At 34.5% G+C, this 19,741-nt stretch overlaps 2 protein-coding genes and 1 pseudogene across 2 annotated transcripts; 1 reads left to right on the top strand and 2 right to left on the bottom strand.

The window, feature by feature from the left end:
- Positions 1-455: 455 nt before the first annotated feature.
- LOC140780321 (uncharacterized) lies at positions 456-2,843 on the bottom strand (annotated as a pseudogene).
- An 8,129-nt stretch (positions 2,844-10,972) lies between these two features.
- On the top strand, positions 10,973-12,624 carry LOC140796486 (uncharacterized). Its single transcript, XM_073149533.1, has 5 exons — positions 10,973-11,487; positions 11,605-11,665; positions 11,808-11,986; positions 12,096-12,162; positions 12,255-12,624. Exons 1-5 carry the CDS (start codon positions 11,344-11,346, stop codon positions 12,269-12,271), a joined length of 468 nt encoding a protein of 155 aa, XP_073005634.1. The 5' UTR covers positions 10,973-11,343; the 3' UTR covers positions 12,272-12,624.
- A 706-nt stretch (positions 12,625-13,330) lies between these two features.
- Positions 13,331-15,440, bottom strand: LOC140794585 (uncharacterized). The gene is made up of 2 exons (XM_073146674.1): positions 14,632-15,440; positions 13,331-14,539 (listed from the first exon to the last, which is right to left on the bottom strand). Exons 1-2 carry the CDS (start codon positions 15,288-15,290, stop codon positions 13,753-13,755), a joined length of 1,446 nt encoding a protein of 481 aa, XP_073002775.1. The 5' UTR covers positions 15,291-15,440; the 3' UTR covers positions 13,331-13,752.
- Between the last annotated feature and the right edge of the window lie 4,301 nt (positions 15,441-19,741).

The raw sequence follows: 19,741 nt of genomic DNA on the forward strand, positions 1-19,741 counted from the left end.
GGAAGGCGAGCGACAAGGCGGGTGACAAGACGGGTGACAAGGCAGGTGACAAGGCGGTCTAGCATTTTTAATATAAAAAAATTATAAATAAATAAATAAACATATATAATATACATAATCACAATTCACAACCATAATAACATAAATACATAAATAGCAACAAGTTCTAAAATAAAATACTAAATAACATAATCACAATTCACAACCATAATAAAATAATCACAATTCACAACCACAATAACATAACCATAATTCACAACTATAATAACATAAATACATAATCAAAGATTCAAAATTATCACAAGAATAAGTTCATAGCAACAAGTTCACAATCATAACAAATAATATGATATAACATATCAAAATCATAAGGTTCATAACAAATAACATATAATCAAAAATTCAAAATTATCAAGTTCACAATAAGTTCACAACTATAACATAAATGCCATCTTCTAATCTTCTTCACAATCTATGGGAGGAACTTCATCTATCAAAAGATTATCATCGGAATCATCATCAAATTCTAGCTCAACATCATCCTCATCATTTGTTTCTTCATCCGACTCAATTAATTGCTCATCTAGAGAAGTGGAAGGAGTGCTACTAGTAGTAGTTTTAGTAGATCTAGTGCTCCTCCTTGATCTTAAATATTCTTCGGCTCCTGATGCTTCTGTCACTATCTCCCAAGTTAACCCTTCACCTAGAAAGACCTCTTGCTCTACATGATCATTATCCAACCATTCTCTTACATTATTTCTTTCTTTTGAAACGACTGGATCATTCTCTTTCGCTATCTTTCGATCCTTCATTCTTGCATTAAATTGTACATAAACAAGATCATTTAGCCTTTTGACTTCCAATCTATTTCTCTTCTTTGAATGAATCTGAAATCATCAAATCAAAGACTAAATCAATTCGATAATAAAATTCATCAATTTAGCTTAGTCAATATAATGATTAATGATATATTACTCATTCAAAGGAGCTCCAATTTCTTTCACATCCTAAGGAGCTACATGTTAAATTAAGAATCTTAACCACCATACATTTCAAGTAGGGGGCATCGGCTCTATATACACTCCACTAATGAGCTATAACCATAAAAATTAAAAAGTAACTTACTAGCATACAAAGAATAAAACTGTAAAAGACATATTTTACACTTTTACAACATATGCTAATTAATAATTATTACATGGGTTGAATTCATCATTGTTAACTTCTCTTGTCAATCTTGCTAGTGGTCTCCCAAATATCCCAATGGCATCCTTATATGCTTTTATCTCCACATTTGAAATGTGAACTTGAATAGCTTGATCTGGATAAAAGTTCTCAATACAACTAAGAACACCATCCACTACATTAAAGTCAGTCTCAATCTCATCCAAATCTCTATAAAAATAGTATGGATTTAAGTAATATGCAGCATCGTGGAAATGTGTATCAAGCTTTCTATTTTTGTAGTGATCAATTGCATCTAAAAAGGGCTTAGAAAATGTCTCATTATTATTGAAAATATTCTTTATTTCTTTCTTGAAATCTTTCAATCCACTATATATGAATCCCATTGGTGGCTTTCTTTCACCATCAACAACTCGTAGCAACTTCACCAAATGAGTGAATACTTTAACTGCTAATGACACTTGCCTCAAAAATTGGTTATTGAGTATAGTAAAATAAACCCTTTTTCCTTTAGTAGTTTTTGACCATGTGCAACTTAAAAATTCATCGAAAGTAAACATAAGCGTTAATTTTTTTTTCTTCTCCAAAAGACTCTATAATGTGAGAAATGAAGTGGCAAAACTTGTAACCCCGGGTCTCACGATCTCCATTTTTTGTGTAAACTGACGCATCAAACTCAATATTTTGTGATGTCTATAAATGAACACGGTGATTTCCCTTCCACGTTCAATTGAACCCTTAATCTTTCCTTCCTTTGATATCATCTCTAACATCAAATCTATGCAGTGGGCAGCACAAGATGTCCAATATATACGAGGATAATTTTGCTTTAGCAACCGTGCTGCTGCTAAATTAGCAGCAGCATTATCAGTCACAACTTGAAGTATATTTTTCTCTCCCACTTCTTTGATACCCTCAATAACAATATTGTGAATGTATTCACCTGTATGTGAATCTTTAGAACAATCAACTGAACGTAGAAAACTAATCCCCAGCTCACAATTGACACATAAATTCATAATGCTTCTTCTTTTTCGGTCTGTCCAAGCGCTAGTTAAAATGGAGTAGCTATTTTTCTTCCATACAGCTCTATGGTTCTTCAAATCATTATTTGTTTTAGCCACTTGCTTCTTCAAAAGTGGCTCACGTAACTCATGCATAGTTGCCGACTTGAACTCCGGACCATATTGACCAACTGCTTCCATCAAAACATGAAATGATTTATTAGTAACAGCATTAAAGGGAATGCCACACTTATAAACCCAATGAGCTAAGTACATTAGCACTCTATCTCTTTGTTCTTTTGCAAAAGTATCTTTTATACTTGTCTGTACCATCTTCCCCCGCTCTCTAATTGAAACTTCTGGATCAATAGATGTGTATTTGTCTAAAGGACCTCTACTTCTTGGCGTTTTACTTCCAACTTCTAAAATTTCTGGATCTTCCTTTTCTCCAAATATATTTACTTCTGCTCTCAATTCTGCTTCCTCTTTTGATTTATCCTTCCTTTTGTTCCCCTCTATATGCTCTTTAATAACTTTTTTTTCCTCATCTGTAGCTTTTGGACAAGGCGCAACATCACCTCTAACATGAGCAATATGCTTCTTGAATCTACTAATTCCTCCCTTAATAACCTTCCCACAAAATCTACATTTCATCGTGTTGGCATCGATTTTATTTGGAAGGTATCCATATTGCCACCCTGGATCATTGGAGCCAACAGGCACAAAAAATTAAGATGAAGTTGACCCAACCACAGACGGTGTTTGAGAGGAATTAGTGGTCATATTTGACTACCTGTATTCTGTAATGAAATTGGGCAAAAAACAAATATTATTGATAATTCATAATTCATATTTCAGACTTAACAATAGTAATTAATTTATGAATTAAGTAATTAACAATTATTAACAGATTACTAATTAACATTTCAAGTATTCAACAGATTAGCAGAATACCAGATAACTACTACTACTACTACTACTACTACTACTACTACTACTACTACTACTACTACTACTACTACTACTACTACTACTACTATTACTACTGCCACCACCACCTTTGCTCCTACCTTTAAAACCTTCAGCATGGGCACGATAGGGCAGTAAGGATAATGGGAAAAATAGGAGAGAATGAAGGGATGAAGGAGACATGAGTAATTTATGTATTCCATAAATAACTCAGTATATTATAACAAAATAAGTTAACTCAGAGTGTTTAGTTAAGATTAAATAAGTATATTGTTTACTAGTACCATTCTGTTTAGTTAAGATTAAATAAGTTAACTCAGAGTGTTTAGTTAAGATTAAATAAGTATATTGTTTACTAGTACCATTCTGTTTAGTTAAGATTAAATAAGTTAACTCAGAGTGTTAAATAAAAATTATAGAGAAAAATGAATAGTAGGTTTACAAAATTCTCGAATAAAAGTTGTGAATCATAAAATAGTTAAAATATATGGTATAATTTATAAAATTCTAAAAAAAAGAAGACAAGGCTTGTTTTACCTGAGCTGCCAAATTGCTAAGGCTAAGCCAGACTGTTGGAAGGTATCCAATGGAGACCAAAAAAATAAAGTAGGAGAGAGCACCATTTTTATTTGACAACTTCAAAGAAGACATCCTTGAAAGAGATGTATATATATATATATATATATATATATATATATATATATATATATATATATATACACTTGAATTATTCTTTGACAATATTATACTATCTAGTTGCTTACATGCATGCATGATTAATCTAAAACCTTTGAAAACGAAATGAAGAATTGGATAATGCTAGCTATCTATACACCACATCAGACTAATTTATTTAGGGTGTACAAATCACATCCTATATTTTGTCTATTTTGTGATTCGCATCCCGTATTTAGGGATTTTATAACGCAACCCCTCATTTTTTCTATAATATTTATTTAACACCCTAATGTTACTTTAGTTAACTAGCATTAACCATGTTATATAGTTTATGTGACTCTAGTTCAAAGATTACTAAAATATCCTTAAAATGTTCTGACCTAATCTAAATCTCCACAAAATTATTTTCTCTAGACTAAACTATACCCCCACAAAATTTAAATTCTCTTTTTTTTTCACCTATTATTCTCCAACTCTCCTGCTCAAACCCTTTTTTTTCTCCATTTTTCTCCAAATTTTCTTCATTTTCCTTCCCATCCTTTGAGGTTGCAAGCAACAAAGTTGGTTTGGCGTTTGAGGAGCTCTAAGATCTCCATGGCTTTGGAGTTTGGAAGCTCTAAGATCGGCTTGATATTTAGGCCATGTTCTCCATGGTTTGGAAAAAACAATAAGTATGAATGTTCAAATTATGAATAAAATTAGAGATGAGTACAAGGATAATTTAGAAATGTTATAAATTATATAGTGGATTATAACATAATATTCTCTTTCTGGTATCGTTCAGTTTGATTATAGTTAGGTTAAGTTAACTCATGGTGTTAAATAAACATTATGGGGGAAAATGAGGGGTCGCGTTATAAAATCTTTAAAGACGGGATGCGAATAACAAAATAGACAAAATATTGGGTGTAATTTGTAAAAATTCCATTTATTTATTCTAATGGGCCGGACTGGGATAGGCTAGCCCATACATAAAGGAGTAGTAATGGAACATGATTCAGGACTCGAGTGAGTAGTGACTCATGTCTTAAAACTTTAGATACAGGCTTTATTGTGCTCATATGTGAGAATAGTATTCATATAAGAAACTTTTGAGAACCTTTTGTGGCAAAAGAATCATACTCCAATTAAAATTTAATTTGACAGTTGACACATCTTCGAAATCTAATTCAATCTAACCCTCCAAAGAGACATATATACCACAGCATGGGTCAACTATGACATTAACCAAGGGTTGGTAGAGTAAAATATGAAGATTCTCTTTGGCTTCTGTTGATCTCTATTCAACTATGTTACAAATGCATATAGCTTAAGTATGAACACACATGCATGCTAAGACCTAAGGGCATTAATTCTTTTGTCTCCTTCCTTTCAGCTTATAGGTTTTCCAAAGATATTTTTCATACAAAATCCTGACAAGCTCTTGTTAGTGGGGTACTAATTAAATTCGTGGATGACTGATGTCACGTATATTATCCTTATTTGGGCCCACACACTGGATAAAAGTTTATACCTCAGTTTGACCATCTATAAAGTATATAGAAGAAGACCAAAAGTCCATGTATATATACATATAAACTCACCTTGGGATAATGATATGCATATATGCCAAAATATAGTTTTGTCTTGTCTTATATAACAAATGGCTCCATCATATTGGATGATCTAAGTAGTCATTGGTTTTCTTTTTCTGCTAGAATCTAAAGCAACCCAAGTAAAGGCGACACGTAGCTGGTGGAAAGTGCATGCAAAGAGGTGAAGGGCCTCTCCATTTTGGCCACCTTGCACTAGTAGTATTGAAATTATAGCTCTCTTCCTCCTCATCCGCCATTAATTTTCTCTGTCCTTTGCTCAGTGTTCGCCTCCTACTTCTTGGCTTTGGCATCTCTTTATCCTTGTTATACATACATCCACAAGTGATGGAAGATATAAAGAAAAGGATAGATAGATAGATAGATAGATAGATAGATATGGCATGGGCATAAAAGATGCACCTAAATTAATGGATATGGATATGGATATGGACCCACACTGTCGCCAAAATCCTCATGCATGCCTTATCTTAGTTTAGTGTCCATCTTAGTTGGAGGGCACATGTCTATAGGTCCACTGTGGACCTACAATTTGGGTCCAGGGTCAGTTGGTATGTCCTCCGCTATAGATGCTTTTGGCATCTAAACTCTAAAGTAATAGGTCTGAGTTTAAGTTATAATTCGAATGTGTCATATTAAATTTTAGTGCATCTATATAAAAAATATAAAATATATAATTTGCTCATCATACATCTGCGTATCTGCCCTACATTTTTGGAGTATAAGTGTCACCTCTTGCAACTTAATTGGTACATGAGAGAGAGAGGAGAGAAGAGAGAGAGAGAGAGAGAGAGAGAGAGAGAGAGAGAGAGAGAGAGGTGAAGTGCATATCAATAGTGTATATACATAGTAGGTAGGGATCAATGCATAGAAGCCACTGTTTAAGCAATTTGTGCGACATAGATAGAGTAGATATATAATGCGTTATCTTGCAGCAGAAAAGACTAATAACCTTTCATATCGATCACCAACCTTGACAAAGATAGTAACAACTTGATGTGATTAGATGAGATGCGAATATATACCAGCGTTCATCTCCTATTTACACCTCCAAATCACATCCTCAAAGAGCTGTTTTAGAGTATAAAAGAATAAAATCCTCGTTAGGTTCTCTGTGAACGTAATTGGGCGGTTAATTAATCTGGTATCAGAGCACGAGTGTCACATGATTGGATCAAGGAATCTGGCTCTTTTATTGATCAAACAATAGAAAGTCATGAAAAAAAAAAGTATTTACCTTTCTTGAAATTATATATAAATGCATCACAATCAACTTTGAGACAGATAGCTAAGGCTAATCCATACTGTTGTAAGGTATCCAATGGAGACACATGAAAAAAAAGTAGGAGTGAGCACCATTTTTATTTGACAACTTCAAAGAAGACATCCTTATATATATATATATATATATACACATGCATGCATGATTAATGTAAAACCTTTGAAAACGAAATGCATTATCCATTGGGTTGAAGAAAAAGAAGAATTGGATAATGCTAGCTATCTACACCACATCAGACTAATTTGACAATTAAGTTCGGATGGTAACATTTTCTTTTGGGAAAGGAGTTTTGGTAAACCATAGATTTGGAACAAAGGCCAAAAATGATGATTTATTTCACGGGGCTGTTGTTTTCTAAATAATCATATATGGTTTGGATTTATCGTGAAAAAACCTTGACCCTCTTAGAATGTTCGGATTGAATTCTCGGTCTTATTCTTATAGCTCGTGTTCATTTGTGGAATAAGAATAGACTTAATTTAGAATAAACCTCCTTATTCTAATATAATAATTAAATAATATCTTACCTTATTCTAGTATAGTAATTCAACATTCTCTCTTATCTTATTTCATACAATTTTCAAAAACTAATTTATCAGTATCTTAAAGTTACTATTTTACCTTTATGAGCTGAGAGCACTAATTTTTAGTTTAATCACCTACAATTACATTTTTTTTTTCTCTTCTCTTGAAAGTTAGTCATGATCTCTTTCACCGAGCCTAGCGAGCTCTCTCAACCTCTCCTCCGATGAAGCACTGTGAGTACGCTTTTATCTAAGAAATCACTTTTCTTGCAATAGCACACCTCTCACATTTCTCCCATCAACTAATAAGAGGGAAGCTCCTGCTGCTCCTGCCATATGCCTCCTACAAGTTACTCAGCAGGCGATGAATCAAAGACTACATCTTTTCCCCCCTTTCTTGCCTTCCCACGACCTCCACAAGTTTGCCATCGTCCACAAGGTCTTCGGTGCTAGCAATGTTAGCAAGATGTTGCAGGTACGACACCTCTAGCTAGCTATATAGCTATCTATCTACCACTCTCTACAGTATTACTTTTATTATTAAATATCTAGTCTTAGATATATATCCTGTATAGATTTAGGAGGAGAAGAGGAGTTCAATTATTACCAAGAGAAGTGCAACTCATGATACTGCTATATATTTCTATCCATTGGGAATTTTTTTTCTTTGAATACAAATTTATACTAAGGTGTGCGGATTTATAAGTATGCTCGCATGAATTTTTGAGTAGTTAGTGTCACTTATTTTATATAGTGGTTAGTATTTATTAGTAGCAATATCTAATGCGGACTTATTTTATGATTTATAGGTATGCATGCATGAATTTTTTGGTAGTTAATGCATGCTTATATTTTTCTACAGTGCAGACTTATTATATGTAGTGATTAGTATCTATCAGTAATAACATATAGTGCAGACTTATTTTATATAGTGCAAACTTATTTTATGTAGTGCTAAGTGCTGAAGATTTGTCTTCCTTTGGATGTAATTTAGACTTATTTATTTGCAGTGCAAAGGAATATGCAGGTAACAATTGTGCGACAAAATATATGGATATTTACCCATAATGCAAAGGAATGCATGGGTATTCACTAGTAATGTGGCAGAATGCGTGGATATTTATTAGCAGTGCAAAAAAATATGAATATTCACTAGCAGTGCAGCAGAATGAGGGAAAATGACTGCTGCGAAGAAGTAGGGCTTATTCAATGCATGATTGTAAATTTTATGTTTTATGGAGGGGGCAACTGTAAAAAATATTTTGATCCCAAAAATGTGGGAAGTGCTTATTTAATACATAGTTGCGAGTATATAGAGTTCAGTAGGACTGTAGTTGTAATATACAATTATAACCTTGTTGTGTGGGCTTATATTTCCTCGTAGTGCGAACTTATAACCCCACATTATCTTGTAATGTATGGTTATTTCATCACAGTGCATAATTATTTTACATAAAGTGCGGGGTTATTTCTCCATAGTACAAAATTATTTCTATGCAGTGCAGACTTATAACCCTTTATAACCCCCACAATGTAATATTTTTTCTTTTTTGTGTTGGTATATGAAGTATTTTAAGTCCGCAATTATAACAAAAATTATTATAATTTTAGATAAATATATATTACTACTAATCTAATAATCCAATCAAGGGTATTTTTGTCATTTGGTATAAAACATCACCAATTCTCGATACAAATTTATTATTTTTCAATACTTTAATATCAACTTTATATCACATTAAATATAATTATTACTCCTTATACTAATATTGAATTAAATATTAGAATAGTTTATACTAATATTAGCTCTCCTTTTCTAATATTAAAAATTATAATAGTCATATTTATTCCAACTTTATTCCACAAGTGAACACAGCCATAGTGTGTTCACAAAAAAAAATATTTTATAAAAATTAATTAGTAAATAGTTATTCGTTAACAAATATATCTGAGAACAAGGAATCAATATATATATATATATATATATATATATAAACAACATCAAAATATACCTCATTATTATTAGATCATCTCTACACATTCAGTAGTCTCTTTTCACTCCGTGATCAAAAAGCTTGGTCAGGAAGTCTCATGTTACTACACATGTGGTCCAAATCAACACAAATATTGCCTTTGAATAAGATACCTCTATATATTGACCAAATAAACTAATAAAAATAAATAAAGTCTCCACCTAATCCTCTCAAATCGTGTCCCATCGACGTCAGTAAATTTAACTTAAATATGTAAATTTTTTATATTTTTACGCAGTCCAACAATTATTTACTCTACTAACTTAAGCTATTAGACAACAATAATATTTATATTTTATATATTTTTTTTCACTCCTAGGCTTTATATATTTTGACGTGCCAAATAACTATATTTAATTTAAATGGTTAAAATTTAAATATATATATATATATATATATATATATAACTTTTTGACTCTTTTGATAATTTATTAATTCATCGACTACTCTCTCTATAAACAGTCATTATTATTTTTTCTTATTTTATTTAATAGAGATCACCTTCGTCAAGACTTATGCCACGTGTGCATTTGACCAGCCTAGTAAGTTTTGGGTCGGTCGTTGGTGGGGTCATTCATGCATGCCCTAATATCTTGTTACTTTTCTTAAGAAAAAAATATTAATTTTAATTTTTATGTGAAGTGCTTTTTGGATTTTGGAGGAGTCATATGACTCTTGTTTTACCTCGCTTGGATTCACTGTTACATCTAACTTTATCTCAATATGAACACCTTCCTATCCTATCAATTATCATAGTGATGGAGATATATAATAAATGCATGTAAAAGCCCTCAAAACCATGGGCGCAGCCAGCATTGTCCTAAGTAAGAGACCTTCTCTTACTAATTGTACTATGTAATCAATAAATTGAAATATTTTGTTTCATTCGTGTCACTATTTATTCCAAATATTATAGTATAAATACAATAAGATTATTTAATATGGTATTTAAAGTTGATTATTATTATTAATTTGTTTTACTCTAATGTGGTGTGGAGAAATTAATGACGCATATCTTATTATCTAATATCGTCTATTCTTTGGGGGGTGTATAGGAATTATAAATTAACAAATATTTTGAAAAGCATTAGAAGTCTGAAGAGTTCTTATTAACTCGGTGCCGACATACGGAAATATCTAAAAGCAATCCTAATTGTAGTAAATTAATAACATATATTATTATTCTACAGGAATATAGAAATCCTCGGACTTAAAATGACACACGTTAGTGAGGTTAGCTTTATTGGTTAGAGAAAGAAGAGTGAGCTATCAAACTTCATCGTGACCAACCATCCGGTTCTCAAATCTAACTTGGATTTCGCAATCACCAAACACCAGGGTTTTTTTTTAATATATATATATATACTATTTTAGATCTACAATAAATATATAAATGAGTTACAAGAAAACTTCTAATCTCATAAGTAAGTCAAAGAGAATCGTGTTTTGAGACAGCAATTTTGTACACTAAATTTTAATGATATTTAGTTATAACTACTAAAAAAGAAACAGAAGGGGGGAAAAACGGCATCAATCCATCCGTACGCCGAGATGGGGCAGTTGTGGCCGTTATCTATCCAGCTTGTGACGTGGCAGGACCGCATCGTCCAAAAACGCTCCTGGGTCCCACCAGAGCGGCATCGACGGTTCCACGTGGCATTATCCACTTCCCAATAGAAGACCAGGGAGAGAGGAAGCGTACCTTGGGAAGGAAGGTGGTTGGAAACTAAATCAGAAACCCCCAGAAGAAAAAAAGAAAAATTATTTCAGGATTTTATGGGGATTTAGTTGTAATTATGGACTTTTTAGGAGGGAGTGGAGGAGGCTATAAATGGTGGCACATGGCATGGAGGAGGAGGACACATAGCAAGACCAGAGCTGCCGCATGTCTTCTCTATAAGCCATCTTCTTCTTCTTCTTCTTCTTCTTCTTCTTCTTCTTCTTCTCATCAATCTTCCTCTCTTGGGTTTCGGGTCTATTTATAGAGAGATAAGATAGGTTGTTGTTGTTCTTGGGTTCAGAAGAGTAGTTGGTCTTGGGTTTGGTGAGAGGTAGTTTTGTCTGTTGGTGTTCGCCATGGAAGGGAAGAGACCAGGAAAGGCTTCTTCTTCTTCTTCTTCTTCTTCTTCTTCATCTCTTGTAGATGTGATCTTTGGCAAGAAAGAGGAGGTGGGTTCGCATGATGGCTACTTCAGTGGTGTCTTCCCTCCTCCCTCCGCGGTTAGTTCTGTTTTTAACTTTGACCAAGATGAGATCTTGGCGCTCTTTTTTATCATAGTTTCTTGCCAGTTTTGACATAGATTCGCATATTCATGGCTTGCGTTCTTATGATGCCAGGTTATGAGAAAGGACTCACAGAACTCAAGTAAAGCTGGAAATGCTCGCAGTGGCACTGCAGGTTTTGCTAGTCATATATGTAGATAATGTTGGTTTTTGAAAGAAGAAAGAATTCAAAGCTTCTAATTTGTACTAATAAAACTTCTCCTTTTTAAGGTTGACAGACTTTTAGTAACACTTGACATGCATTTGCTGCTTTGCAGATCGTAATACGCAAGAAAGTCCAAGCAAATGCCAGAGCACTCAGCTTACCAAGGATGGGAAACCGATCTACTCTGCTGAGCCAACAGAGTCACCTTACTTTGGGTCATCTGTGCATTACGGTTGCCGCGATTTTTACCCCGGCTCGCCGTCGAAGAATACTCCTGAAACGACTAATACTGTAAGTTGTAGATGAAAGGAAATATATCACATGAAAATACTATAAGTATCAAACTGATGTTATTCATCTAACATGCATCATTTTGTGTCTCTTTGGTCGTAATTACCAGTATAAAAACAGTGAAGAGGATAGTTCAGATAGCTCAAACTATGCCACTAGAGGTAATTGGTGGCAAGGTACGATATATGTCAACTAAGGAGCTTAGCTAGTCAGTTTTAATTCAATGGAAGGATAGATCTTTACCTGTTCTGCTTTCTTATTGTTTCAGGTTCACTTTACTATTAGAGGAAACTCTAACTACTTAGGCAGAGAGAAGTTAGAGCGTATGTATTATTTCTCAGGTACTTGGAGGAGCTGCCTTAGGTTGCTGCAATCTACTATTCCAGCCAGTTTATATATCTTCTCTTTGTAGTCGAGGATATAAGTATAGAGACTGTTTATATTATATAAGAGCAGCAGACAGTTCTCAGTATGTCTATAAAGTGTATCAGGCTCTATTCTCTAGCTTATTTTGGTGAGGATAGATGCCCAGCTTTGTAGTTTGTACGAGCTTTATATTCAAAGTTACTATTATGTAAAACTTTTCACTTGTGTTTATTGTTTGAAGCTCCTCTTAGTTCTTCTATTGGTCAATCAAATGGAAGGTATGGCACATCAGCTACCAACATAAAGCAGCAATGTCTTTTTACTGCTATGAGTTAGCTGCATAGTCCTACTAAGATGCAATCTTGACTGCTATGTTTCCTTCATCTCTATCTTATTCCTTATGTTGATCTTTAATGCCCACTCCCTTAATAGTATCGATTTGCTTGTGCTGCTTAGCTGTTCGCCTTGGCATCTGTGGTTCTGAATTCTAGCAGCAATCTTCATCACATGATGATAGTAGAACATGAAGGTATTCTATGATCTTAAGGAGGTTGGGCTTTTGCACCATTTTCTATGCATTTCCTATAAATTGGCAGTCATGGCCTTTAATCTCTTCATTTCTATGTGTCTAGTAGCATTGCACTTCAGTACTGAAGTGGTTATTAATTTGGGGCCTTTGATGGTTTAATATTTTATTATTCCCTGTTGCTGATGTAGGGTTCATGTAAGAAAGGGAAACAGGGTTACAAATAGGTTGAAAGAGTGATGAGAAAATCGAGCAGATGTAATCTTGAGTAGTATTTCAAAACCAGTGGCTTAGAAATTACAGTCTGAAGGTACGATACAGCAGCAGCTAATGTGAAGACCTAAATTTAAAGAGAAAAATAAACTTTCTGATAAATAAGTTATAAAAGAGTGATTTTTTTTTTATCCTTCACAACTCAACAAGATTTAAAAAAAAATGGAGGCATTAGAAAGTTTTAAGTAGAACAGTAGCCAAACTTGTGTGGCATTTCTTGCTTTAGCAATATATTACATCCATCCAGAAGTTAATTTATGCCCTCCCTACCATCAAAGGAGTAAATTTCAGAAGCTACAACCATTCCTTAGCTCCCTACATTCCAAGGCAAAGTATAACCAGTGATCAAATAGCACAGAATTCTAGGACAACCAGTTCAAAACCTCCACATCTGTAACCCAAAAGGTCAGATGCTGCACCCTTTTCATGTCCAACCCTTCTTCCTCATTACACTGATGCTATAACTGAGAAGGCTGAGAGATTTGCATTCTTTGGCCTTTCACTTATAGAAGTATGACCACCTACTTGTGTTTATTTAATCTTCTAGGAAATGATCCTAGAAAGAATCTCAACTGGAAGCAGTACATCACTGCCAATGACATCAAGCATGAGGATATCTGCAGAACTTTTTATTAGAGATGCACAAAAAGAGCCTCTCATAAGCAGCCGCCATCTTTGTGGAAGTGAACAGCTGAATTGCCCTGCTTCTAGCTGCCTCCCCCTTCTTCACTAGAACTCCACTTCTTCCATCTTCCCAAATCCTATACAAAGCCTTCTTAACTGAATCAATTGTAGGTAAAAATGTGTAACCGATTTCCTGCCCCACGATAAGAGATCCAGTAATGCTTGCAAACCGTGTGCCGGCGACGGACAAGCCTGAGAGCATTGCCTCTATGATTGTATGATCCAGCCCTTGAGCTCTCAACGTAGGATTCATGAACACATCAAGAGAATTGTAGAAACTAGCCAGTTGGGTCTGCTCCAGAGGACCCAAAACAAATACATTTGATCCAAGTTCCTTATACCTATTGCTCCATGGCCCATCTCCTGCAACTAAAACAAATGCATTCCTTTTGAAGGTCTCATTCTCCATGAATGCTTGTTTCAAAGCTTCAAACATCAAAGGATGGCCTTTGTCCCTCACTAACCTCCCTGCCATGCCTATCACCAGTGTCGCATTCTTGGGCACACCAATCTTTCTCCTGAACTCTTCACCCCTTGCAGCATCCAAAGTATAGATGTTCTCATCAACGCCATTGACAATTATGTGGACACGTTCTTCTGGGATCATGTAGATCCTCTTGAGGACATCTCCGACGTGGTCGCTCGTCGCCACGTGGTGCTTGTAATCTTGGAAGAACTTAACCTCGTCGGACACCTTGTTTAACCTGGTTATAACATAAATGGGCTGCTGTTAAATTAAATTTTGTATTTGTCTTATATCAAATTGAGCTTTAAACGAGTTGGTGGGCAGACGAACCTTTCGGTTAACACCAACTGCCGCGGCTCTCCGGGGCCGCGGAGGAGGTCCTGAACGATGTCGGAATGGATGGTCTCGTACGCGATCCCATGCCAAGAGACCGCGAGATTGCTAAAATTTCTCGCGCGGCCGTGGAGCAGCGAGACGCTCTCGGTGTGGACCACATCAAACACCTTGTCGCTGTTCTCTACCCGGAACTGCTCCCACGCCAGGGCCTGATTGAGGTACCCGGCCCTCGTCGCCGGGGTGACGTGGAAGGCCAAGTTGGCATCTGGGTGGGTGGCGAACGTGGAGTTGGATGACGTGGTGAACACGTGGACCTCGTGGCCGCGGCGCGCCAGGGCGAGGTGGAGCGTGAGGGCGTGGCGCTCGAGCCCTCCGGCCAGGTTGCGGCGCGGCCATTTCTTGACGAAGAGGGCGATCCGGAGGTGGAGGGGAGGTGGGTCCGGGGAGAAGGAGAGGTGGTTCCAAGAGGAAGGGAAGGAGAGGAGGTCGAGTGTTTGGTTCAGTTCGAGGGGAGGGAGGAGGACGGAGGATTGGGTAGGCGGTTTGCAGCAGGAAGCAGAGCAGTGAGACCAGTAGATGAAGGATGTGGACGAGAGCATGGAAAAGGCGAAGAGGAGGTAGCAGAGGTAATGGAAATTAATGGCGGAGGCCATGATATTCTAATTGAAGTGATTCAGAACTGTTAAAGAAGGGTGGGTTGGGGGGGAATGGAAGGAGGAGATCGAAGATTGGAACTGTGGAAACTGGAAACAGGGGCTGCATTGTTTGACCAGTGTGGATTAATGAATCCCCATGTGAGGTGTGCTAATTTTTAGGCAGCTTTAGGTAGAAATCCACTAGAAAAACACCAAACCCACTATTAATTTTTGGAAAATTTACTAAAGAACACCCTATATTTGCCTTTATTATCCTTACATTCTTTAAAATCACTGATTGGGTTTTGGTTCTTTAAATTATCTTAATTATCGCTGAATTTTTTTTTCCTAAAATACCATTTAGATTAGCTTTTGACATAATATTCCTAATAATTATTTTTAAAGTTAATAAATACATATAAATAAGTAAAATATGCTTCTTCCTTAAAAGTTTAGAGTGTAAAATACATTGATATTTTTTTACCATAATGAATGTTAAATTATTAAAATTGTCTTTCTCCTTTTATAAAATTTACTCACCTTATCATATTCTTCAAATTTTTTTTAAGAAAAATACAATTTTAACCTCTTCAATCTTCTCCTCTGGGTCACTAAGCTGGCTTAGTTTGTGGCTAATATAGTGGTTGATATAAATTTTCTCACTTACAGTTATTAAAATTATAAATTAGTTTTTATTTTTAGAGAGGTTAATCGTGCTGCTGATTAACTTGCTAATTATAATAAAACCATAGGTTACGATTTTATTTGGGACAGAGAATTTCCCTATAATCTTCTATAATTTTTGGTCTCCGACTCTAACAGAGCTTTTTAATACTGTAGAAGTTAATTTATAATATCTTCTTTGTTTGTTTTATAAAAAAAATTACACGTTCTAAATCTTAGTTTTTATCTAACTATTAGAGTATATCTCACTTTAAATATATGATAAAGAAATAAAAAAATTTAACCATCTTAAACACATGAGTATAAAATTCATATCTACTCAAACGATGATAAAAGTATTATATATTTTTTATTTTCTCTGTGAGTTTGAATGAAAAAGTTAACATATTTATATTAGCCTATATCATAAAAAGGATAAAGTGATACAAATAAAAATATAGAGGAGTAGTTTAATATTAGACGTAATTCTGGGGGGTTATTCGATAATTACCTTATTTGCAAATAGACCGTTCCATGACCTCGTAAAGGAGTAATTTTATACATACATAGGTGGCTTTCTGTAATAAAGACTACAATTTAGGTAATAATATGCAAAAACAATTAATTATCCTTGGAAAGCTTTCATGTTTGACCTGGTGGACTGCTCCCAATGCTGGAAACTTAAACAACTCGCAAAGCTATTAATAATTTTGTTGCTTGAGTGAAAGTGAACCAAACGTTAGCTCTCCCACCAAGGCAAGTGCTAGCCTTCTACAACTCTTTGTTGATTTTTTTTTTTAATTTTTTGATGAGAAGTTCTCTTTGTTGCAATGTTGTTGTTTATTGCAGAAATTACTTCAATTTTTAAAACTTAAAATATTAGGATTTTTTTTCCATAATTTCCATTAAATTTTTTTAAAATATTATAATTGTCACCACATTGACTAAAATATCGTAATTGCCACTAAAATATTTTGACTCTTTTAGAATTGACATTATAGTTAGTTTTTTAATAGAATATTTCTAACATATTATTATTAAAGTTAATAAACACATAAATGACTAACACATATCTATTTTTTAAGTTCTAGTGTCAAATATTTTTCAATAATTTTTATCTCATATATGTCATATAAAATAAGATATATTTTATTGTACTATAGTATTGAGTAATAAACTATTTTTAATAATCTAGACAAGTGCAAAATAATTTCTTTTTCTTATATCTAAGTTGTGTTTTAATCATGATAGTTAGATTTAATTAACTAACTATTATTTTTGAAGGAGCACAATAATTTCAATGGTGATTATGATATTTTAGAAGTTTTCTACGATAGTTATGTAAAAATCATAAAATATTATGTTATTGTTTCTGTTTCTGATATCTTTACATGTCAATTGCTGCTTGTATTTAATGTTCCGATGATTTCAAATCTAACAAGAATATCTTAGGTTGGTATTCATCAAAAATTAACTACGAATATGACTCGCTTATTAAGCAAATATAAATGAGTTAGATGAGTTTTATTTTTTCTAAAAATAAAAACTATATTAGAAATTAAACTTGCAAATATAAAAGTCTGCAAAGCGCATAAGAGAAACCCTCATCCCAAGTACACATGAAGCCTAAGCTCCTACCCATGTTAACAAGCCAATCAACAGCTTGATTAACTTGTCTATAAATATACGTAATTTTATAATTGTTGAAATTGCTAGATAGGATTTTGATATCGCCAATGATATTGTCAATGGACTAAAGTGGCATCTAACCATTCTTCAATATGTTGACAAAAATAGTAGAGTCAGTCTCTATCTATACGTTGGTTAAGTTTCTCCGGGCAATACTACTCAGTGCTTCCCTAATAGCTATAGCCACCGCAATTAGTTGAGATTCATATGGCACGTATAAAGCTCTAACATCCCTTTAAAAAAAACTGGAGCGTATTTGACCCGCATGTGCACTGTGGCTTAATGAATGCTTAGTATTATTATGTGGATGAATGGGAGTTTAAAAATGATGCAAATGATGATATATGAAAGTCTTTATTTTGAGTTAAATGAAACTCATCCCTTTGAGCCCCGAGAGGCTCACTGCTCTGAGGCTAGGTTTGTTTGTAGTGAATCTTTCTCTCGTTCGAAGATTAGCTCACCACTTGCACACGTGCACAACTATAAATAAGGTGACTCCTACGTCTCGATAGTACTCAACACCTTCTCAGCTAGAGTTCGTGGTGGAGAATATTATTATACTTATATATTATGGCTCATACTTGAGGTCTCAATCTGTTGATCACAGACAATCAAGTAACATTTTGCCGGATGATAAGCGATTTACTATTGATTGACGAGAGTTAAACCCTTTAGGATATTTAAGTTATAAAGCGAAGGGTATGATGATATAGACTTAGCGATTTTTGATGATTTAGGGTGATGACGTCTGTAAGCGACGGCTCATGATTTTCGCAAGGTGGTGCGATGATATAGAGTCGAGAGCTCGGATGATAGTATCGATATACAATACTTACCTATGTGATGGGTTTACGACTGAGGTTTTTAGTCTGTAGGGCGAATAATCGATCATACTATTCGCTAGATGATGAGCTAACAAGTTACCGCTAGGATCTACCCTCTTTTGTGGGTATTGTGTAATTGGATATGAGTGTTATTATGGCCTACGGGCATATCTCTGTATAAGCCTGTGTTGAAGGCTTGATAGTCTGAAAAGAGGTATATATATCCTGTTATATATTATTAACATGGCCTATGGGCGAAACTCGGTGTGAGCTCGAGTTTGGGGACATGATATTTTGGGTTGATGCATGTCATATTATAGATTGCTAATGCATGTGCGCATTGGATGAGCACGATGAGTATGTGGTACTGATACATTAATTTGTTCATAATGTGCATATTCATATTTATCTATTACGACATCCTTATTTGCACTACTTTTAGTCTATAGTAGTTGACATTTGCTGCGATTTATGGTCACCACCTTTTGGTGAAATTATTCTCAGATCAATAATTGGCCCCGAGTCCGAGCCCGTGAAGGATATGGTGAAAACTAGTTTATAGTTGCCTTTTTATTTATTTATTTTATCAATTGAGTTAGATGGCTTGAAGCACCTACGTGGGCAATTTGCATATATATATGGTTTTATATTTTGGGGCTTATTGTGACTTATGATATTATGGGCTATTTTTTATTTTATATTATTTGTGAAAATGTGTGTTTTCTCATGTTTATTACGTTGAAATGTTGACCAATAGATAATATGGATATCACGTGGGTTGCATCCACATGAAGGGCACATGTATTTGGTGGCGGGTGTTACAAAAGTTACATTAATTTGTCAGACTATGAAGCCTACCCATCCTTCTCATTTCTATTAACGAATGAGCCACAATTGTTAACATTTAAGAGATCCAACAAATAATTGAGTAATAAAATCCTTTCTTAACGAAATAGTTCGAAGCTAAAACTTATGCAAGTCTTCTCTTTCACTGCTAAAATGAACTTGATTGCAAAATTTTATATTTTCTATAGTAAGAGTACGATGCACACCTTGACCAAAGCTCTGTTTGATTCTAGCAACCCATTCCTCTCATTAATCTGTCAGCCCTCTGACCATCTATCCTCAAAACAAAGAGTAATCAAAATGTTACTTTTAACAAAATCATAAAGAGTGGTCGAATAAATGGTCAATGGTCTCAATCTTAAGAGAGCAAATGACGCACCTAGTATCAGAGGCAAGCCCAAAGGCTGAGAGGTGGGATCTAGTCGGTAATCAACCCTAAGCTAACTT

The sequence above is a fragment of the Typha latifolia genome, chromosome 1 (genome assembly GCF_019914945.1).
Source record: "Typha latifolia isolate L0001 chromosome 1, TyphaL0001v2, whole genome shotgun sequence".
Lineage (NCBI taxonomy): Eukaryota > Viridiplantae > Streptophyta > Magnoliopsida > Poales > Typhaceae > Typha > Typha latifolia.